Below are 7,761 nucleotides of genomic sequence, written 5' to 3'. Positions count from 1 at the left end.
TTGTGTATATGACATCTACACCACATGCTTCGCAGTAGATTAACATGTTTAGGAGATACATTGTCCAGTCTTTATTATTGTCTAGTCATATGGTCAAATGCTGCAAAGAAGAACCTAGTTAAGCTGCAGCCCAGAACAGAGTGACACGTTTTGGTCTTAATTGTAAGTCAGAAGGCTAATATTATGTCAGTCTCTCTTAGCTAAGAGTTGAGGAAATACTGACTTCATCGCTTCTTGTTTTTGTGTTGGAAATCCCAAATAGATTGCATAGTCAACTTAACCACAGCACTAACATACATACACACTTACCCCACCAGACATGCCACCACCATGCCATCTTTTCTCAGTCCCCAGGATCAGAACAATTTCAAGGAAATGTATAATATTGTAGAGAGCCATGATTGCGTGGAACTCCCATCTCATATAGCGCAAATGAACAGCAAACCTGGTTTAAAACTTCTTATGGCTGGGGGGCAGTATTGAGTTGCTTGGATGAATAAGGTGCCCAGAGGTGCCCAGAGTAAACTGCCTGCTCCTCAGTCCCAGTTGCTAATATATGCATTATTCGTATATTTGGATAGAAAACTCTCTGAAGTTTCTAAAACTGTTTGAATGATGTCTGTGAGTGTAACAGAACTCATATAGCAGGCAAAAACCTGAGAAAAAAATCCACCAGAAAGTGGGAAATCTGAGGTTGGTCGATTTTCAACTCAGCCCCTATCAAAGATACAGTGGGATATTGGTCATGTTGCACTTCCTAAGGATTCCATTAGATGTCAACCGTCTTTAGAAACTTGTTTGGGGCTTCTACTATGAAGGGGGGCTGAATAAGAGGGGAATGAGTCAGAGGTCTGCCAGCAGTCACGCGCTGGTCACGCGCATTTCACATGAGAGGTATCTCCCGTTCCTTTGCTTTTCTGAATACAAACAAATTCTCTGGTTGGAATATTATTGAAGATTTATGTTAAAAACATCCTAAAGTTTGATTCCATACATCGTTTGACACGTTTCTACGGGCTGTAACGGAACCTTTTGACATTTCGTCTGCAACTAGTGAACGCGCTTCGTGAGTTTTGATTTGTTTACTAAACACGCTAACAAAAGTAGCTATTTGGACAGAAATGATGGACATTATCAAACAAAACAAACATTTATTGTGGAACTAGGATTCCTGGGAGTGCATTCTGATGAAGATCATCAAAGGTAAGTGAATATTTACAATGTTATTTCTGATTTCTGTTGACATCAACATGGTGGATATATGTGTTTGTCTGAGCGCCGTACTCAGATTATTGCTTTTTCTGTAAAGCTTTTTTGAAATCTGACACAGCGGTTGCATTAAAGTGACTATGCATAGATGATAACAACAGAGAGTAGAGTCGTGGAAATATTGAATAAAATATGACTCAGATACCGGAGCTTGTGAATTCAAATAGACTTTATTACAAAAAGTAACAAAGCCGAGCAATTCCATGGAACAACTAAATTCTCTTGCCACAGACCTCAGGCCTTATAGGTTTACACCTTCAGATAACACACATGTTCACTCCCCTCTATGTAGATGATTAACACCCCGGTGGCCTCGCCACCATTATCTTTCTGCCTCAATTCTTGCTTGTTTACAGATTCTATTGGTGGTGTATCCATAGCAATGATACAACAAATAAGACACACACATAATGCAGGTGTCTGTCCAATGATACTCATAGGACTTCACAATGGCTCTCCCCAAGCCTGTAATGGCGCAGACATTACAATACAATGCAATGACTTCCCTCAGGCCTACAACAGCACAGGCATACATTCATAATGCAATTGCTAGTCACAGGACCAGGTAATGACTTCCCTCATGCCTACAACAGCACAGGCATAGATTTTCTGCATATGTTCTGTTTTTACATGTCTAGTGATTAACTCCATGTTGCTCCAGCTCTGTTCATTCACCTGAGCTCCGCCTTTATTCTGCTTGCACATGTCTATCCATCAATAGATCTGCTTACTACTTCTAGGAGAACAGTCTAAATACTGTAAAATCACCCATAGTCATGAATGTTCTCCTACAGTAGCAGCGGTGTAAAAGAGTGTGTGGGAGTAGACGCTGTTTAGAAGCCTCTTGGACCTAGACGTGGCAATCCAGTACCGTATTACATGCAGTAGCAGAGAGAACAGACTCTGACTAGAGTGGCTGGAGTCTGATAATTTATAGGGCCTTTGCAGTATATTATAACAATTAGTGAATGGGTTGGCTACAGTCTGAGATCTGGGAATAATTATCCTTTCAATTATTGAACCATTGATTATATTCTTGGTAATATAATATATAAATGTACACCAAGGTAGTTCTTTTGTCATACTTAATCTAAGCAGGATCAGATCATGACAGGTGTCTCAGTAGGGTCAGGCAGTCAGGGAAGACCAGTCTGTGACTGCTGAGATGAACTTTTTCAGATGCAACACTTTATTCTCTCAGTGCAGCAAACACTGGACAAGCCAGAAGACTCAAAGACTGAAACTATTTTAAGGCAGTCTGACAGAACTCTAAAGTTGATTTCCAAATGATATCAAGGTTTGATAGAGGCTTTTCCTGATGAATCAAAACATGTCAAACAAAAGGAAGACCTGGGAGACACTATTGATGATGATGGATGAATGCACAGTCATGTTCATATAATCTCAGACATAAATCACTGCAGTGTAAGACTTTTCCATAAAACATATTATATGCCAGTGAAACTGAATATCAAGCACTCAGAAATGTAACTATTCTGCTGGAGGTGTAAAACACAAAAGGGGACATATTTGAATATGTGTGAAGGCGGGCTGAATTCTGGCAAAGACTATGTTCTATTGTCTCAGCATGTCTACAGATTCTCACTTTCCCTATCTTTGTTTGCTTGAAAATGTTTATACTGGAGGCGTTTTAAGAAGAAACTGTGTAACCATAGCATTTATAGCAGCTAACCTTAATTGGAAGGTTGGTCATCCTCCCACAATGTCATAATGGATGGCAGAAATGTCAAATTATGTATCACTAGATTTGATTTACTACTAGATTAAGGGTATACTGTACAACTTTGATAGGGTCTGGGTAATGAAAACACAAAACATTTTTTAGTCAAGCAGTCACAAATATATATATATTTTTTCTGATTTGCGCCTGTCTCAGTGGACTTATCCATAGCGGAGGCCGCAGGGATGCCAAGGTCCAAGACTATGTGGATTGCGCTCTCTCCTGCCATTTTGTGGATATTCATTGTTTCTTAGCAAGCAATGTACACAATTAAGTTATGTCTATCAATTCCCCATTACAAATTTCACCAGTAGTAGTTCATATTTCCCCTTAATTACCATAATGTCTGCTATGCAATGTTTATTTGGTTATGGGGCGGCAGCGTAGCCTAGTGGTTAGAGCGTTGGACTAGCAACCGGAAGGTTGCGAGTTCAAATCCCTGAGCTGACAAGGTACACATCTGTCGTTCTGCCCCTGAACAGGCAGTTAACCCACTGTTCCCAGGCCGTCATTGAAAATAAGAATATGTTCTTAACTGACTTGCCTGGTTAAATAAAGGTTAAAAAAAAACAAAGAAAATTGGGAGATGGTAATTTCATTGAATATATTATTATTACAGTTATTTACTATTCTCAATGTCGGAGTAAACATGTGTTTTGCAGAATTCACAACCTAGTGTTTTGCAGAACTCACACTTGTGAGAAACCAGATTTGTTTATGTCATTCCATTTACGAGTTTTGTCAATTTATTCATTGTTTTTTGTTTGAAACACTTCTGTAAATTTTGGTTGAGGACGTGCACCTGATTACACAGAGTGGGACCAATCTACCTGGCTTTCGGGCAAACGTAGGTCTATAAATATAAATAGATATTATTTCTGATTGTCTTAACTCACCACCACTAATGAGCTGTTTAGCTTCCCAAAGTAAATTTTATTCACCTCAAACAGCAAGTAAACAAAGTCTGTTTATAGAATCAGTTAAGAATGACAATAGTACTTCAAAGTATTTGAACAATATTTCCACCTCTCTCCCTTTCGGTAATCACTTGGCATGAAATGGAAAAATATAATGCTCTGATCCAGTGGAAATGTAAGAAAAGACCTGATCCGGTTGATACAATGTTTAGAGTTCGTTGCAGACAGGCCATGCGTAGCCAATGTGATTTATTGGATATTTATTTTTATCATTATATTTTCTACCTGCTGGCTGCAATGTTTTTATGTGTTGTCTTGATGTAGACTATTTTTACAGTGGCAATAAAAGTTACTTTTAGATCTGTGTCATTTTCATTTAAATCACACTTGTAGAATGTCGATTAACCACAGAAAATGCTTTTGAAATACAAAGACTATTATAAATTAAATGAAAATGTTCCACGAAAATGTGCAAATGAAAATCACAACTGACATGCAGATTGGCAGAAATGGTAAGATACATAGCTACATAGGATATGTCTATACATGGGAAAATACATGTTTAAAAATGTTGACAAATCAATTGGTCGAAAGAAAAGAGTATGCATGGTCGACCAAAATATTTGTTAGACGGGTACAGCATTAGTAGAAATGCAGGAAATTAGCATTAGATAATGTAACTAATGTCTCACATCAATGATTTTATGTGCATTACACTTTCTAAAAACTGCACTTCGAATCTGATGGAGGTTAAGTCCATATATGAGAGGGTTAAAGACAGGTGGGATAACAAGGAATTGTACAGCCATTGCATTACGCATATTTAGTGTAATATTTACATTACTATTCCACCCTTGCAATGTGTCAAACAGGGTCACTGTGATGAAAATAACCATTGTCAATAAATGTGGCACACATGTCTGTGTGAACTTAATCCTTCCCCTATCTGACTTTATACAAGTCCTTACAATCTGACAGTAAGAAAATACAATGAATAGTAACTGTAAAACATGAACCACTATTATACATTTGTTCAAAATTGGATTGATTGTAATGGGTAAACATGCATGTTTCAACATAGACGGAATGTCACAGAAGATTTTATCAATGCGAGACCCACACAAAGGAATTCTGACAGCTGAAATTAGTGATATGAGTCCTGCAAATAAAGGACAGCACCAAGAAAATAAGAGTAACTTTCTAACAGTTAAAGATGTCACAATGGTATGATATAGTAGTGGTCTGCATATTGCCACATACCTGTCATAAGACATCACTGTTAGAGTAGAAATTTCACACAGGACAGATGTGTATATTGCATAGGCTTGAGTCAAACATCCACCATAAGATATCACCTGAACATTTGACTGAAGGTCCAGTAAGATCTTGGGGTAGAAACCAGCGGTTCCATACAATCCATTGACACATAGACTACACAGAAAGATATACATGGGCTCATGGAGACCTTTCTCCTGAATGATTGTTATGATCAGAGTCAGATTCAGAGTGATGATGAGAAGGTATGTGATAAGAGACAAGATAAAATAAACCGATTTGTTGTTAAATGTCTCTTGTAAACCAAAGAGATAAAAGAACTTGACTTGGGTTGAGTTCTCCATGGCTTTTGCTAATTTTCTTCTTCTGGTCAATGCAGCAATTCTTAGTCCTTACAAGGCTTCAGCATGGAGGTGAACAAATTCAAGTGTGAATCATTTTATTCTGTTTAGGCTCAGAAACTCCATGAAATGTCTTCTTGCTTGAGAGAGTGATACTGCTTCAATAACCTGCCCTACTAGCCTCTAAATATATCATAGTGTATGATCACATGGGATTGTAGTTTCAGTGTCAACATGTAACCCCTCCATAGAGATCTATATTGAGTTTATGACAAGCAACTGATTGGATTCTATTTACTCTATTCGGTCCCTTTAAGGCAGCGTTTCCCAAACTCTGTCCTGGGGAGCACAAGGGGTGCACGTGAATGTTTTTGACCTAGCACTGGACTTGCCTATTTTAATAAAGATTAAATAAAAAATTACAAAACAAACATCGCTGATTCAAATAATCAAAGCTGAATCAGCTGTGGTTTGCTAGGACAAAACCAAAAAAGTCAAAGTTTGGGAATTGCTGCTTTATTAAGGGTTTCAGTGAGATGTTATCCCACTGATGTTCTGAGAACATTGTAGGAACATTAAAATATGACATTAACCTCGGGACCATAAGAGGGAGTTCAGTACAGTTACCGGTTTGGTTGCAGTATAACGATAAGGCATACTGAACAAAAATACTGAACAAAAATGTATATCAGTAATTTGAAATCAATTCATTAGGCCAAAATATGTAGATTTCACATGACTGAGAATACAGATATGCATCTGTTGGTCACATATACAGTACCTTTAAAAAAGGTAGGGGTGTGGATCAGAAAACCAGTCAGTATCTGGTGTGACCACCATTTGCCTCATCCAGCGTGACACATCTTCACATAGAGTTGATCAGGCTGTTCATTGTGGAATGTGGAATGTTGTCCCACTCCTCTTCAACAGCTGTGCAAAGTTGCTGGATATTGGCAGGAACTGGAACACTCTGTCGTACAAGTCTATCCAGATGATCCCAAACATGCTCAATGGGTGACATGACTGGTGAGTATGCAGACCATGGAAGAACTGGGACATTTTCAGCTTCCAGAAATTGTGTACAGATCCTTGCAACATGGGGCCATGCATTATCATGCTAAAACATGATGTGATGGCAGCGGATGAATGGCACGATAATGAGCTTCAGGATCTCATCACAGCATCTCTGGGTGTTCAAATTTCCATCAATAAAATGTCCTTGTGTTTGTTGTTCATAGCTTATGCCTGCACATACCAAAACACCACAACCATGTTCACAACATTGACATCAGCAAACCGCTCGCCCACACGACGCCATACAAGTGGTCTGCAGATGTGAGGTTGATGGACCGTCATCCACATTTTCTAAAACAATGTTGGAGGTTGCTTATGATACAGAAAGTAACTTTCAATTCTCTGGCAACAGCGCTGGTGGACATTCCTGCAGTAAGCATGCAAATTACATCCTCCCACAAAACTTGAGCGGTCTATGGCATTTTGTTGTGTGACAAAACTTTACATTTTTTGGTGGCCTTTTATTGTCCCCAGCACAAGATGCACATGTATAATTATTATTATGCTATCTTCTTGATATGCCACACCTGTCAGGTGGATGGATTAGATAGGTAAATTACAAAATGCTAACTAACAGGGATGTAAACAAATGTGTTGAACAAATTTGAGAGAAATGTACTTTTTTGTGCATATGGAAAATTATTGGGATCTTTAATTTCCAACAATTTACATGTTGAGTTTATATGTTTGTTCAGTTTATTTTGATGTCCATTAGTCAACATTATGAAAAGGATCCTATTTTTGTTGGACGTTATCCATGAGACATTCATTGACCAAAAGGAGACTTTGATGGTACTTTTTAGGACGTTGTCAGGACTTCATTTTACTAGTCTTCAGGACATCACGAGATTGTCCCAAGGGAACTTTCTCTGGGGAACCTTTGTCTAGTTCCCTGTAAGTTACTAGGATGTCACCGAGAACAATGTCAAGACCATTTTATGACATTCTTAATACTTTTATTTTACTAGTCATTAGGATGTTACGGGAAGGTCCCAATGGATGTTTTCTGGGTTACCTTTGGTTCCCTGGTAGTGACTAGGTCACCGAGGACCATATCAGGACCATGTCAGGTACTTTTTAGGACATTCTCTAGACTTAATTTTACTAGTCTTCAGTATGTTGCATGATGGTCCCAAGGGGGGAC

General features: G+C 38.4%; 1 protein-coding gene across 1 annotated transcript; it reads right to left on the bottom strand.

Annotated features, from left to right (window-relative positions):
• Positions 1 to 3,592: 3,592 nt before the first annotated feature.
• LOC118396955 (olfactory receptor 1D2-like) lies at positions 3,593 to 5,683 on the bottom strand. Its single transcript, XM_035791339.2, has one exon. The coding sequence runs from the start codon at positions 5,544 to 5,546 to the stop codon at positions 4,608 to 4,610; it is 939 nt and encodes a 312-aa protein (XP_035647232.1). The 5' UTR covers positions 5,547 to 5,683; the 3' UTR covers positions 3,593 to 4,607.
• Positions 5,684 to 7,761: the final 2,078 nt, after the last annotated feature.

Source organism: Oncorhynchus keta, chromosome 18, assembly GCF_023373465.1.
Source record: "Oncorhynchus keta strain PuntledgeMale-10-30-2019 chromosome 18, Oket_V2, whole genome shotgun sequence".
NCBI lineage: Eukaryota > Metazoa > Chordata > Actinopteri > Salmoniformes > Salmonidae > Oncorhynchus > Oncorhynchus keta.
This window is presented reverse-complemented; position numbering and strand designations above follow the sequence as displayed.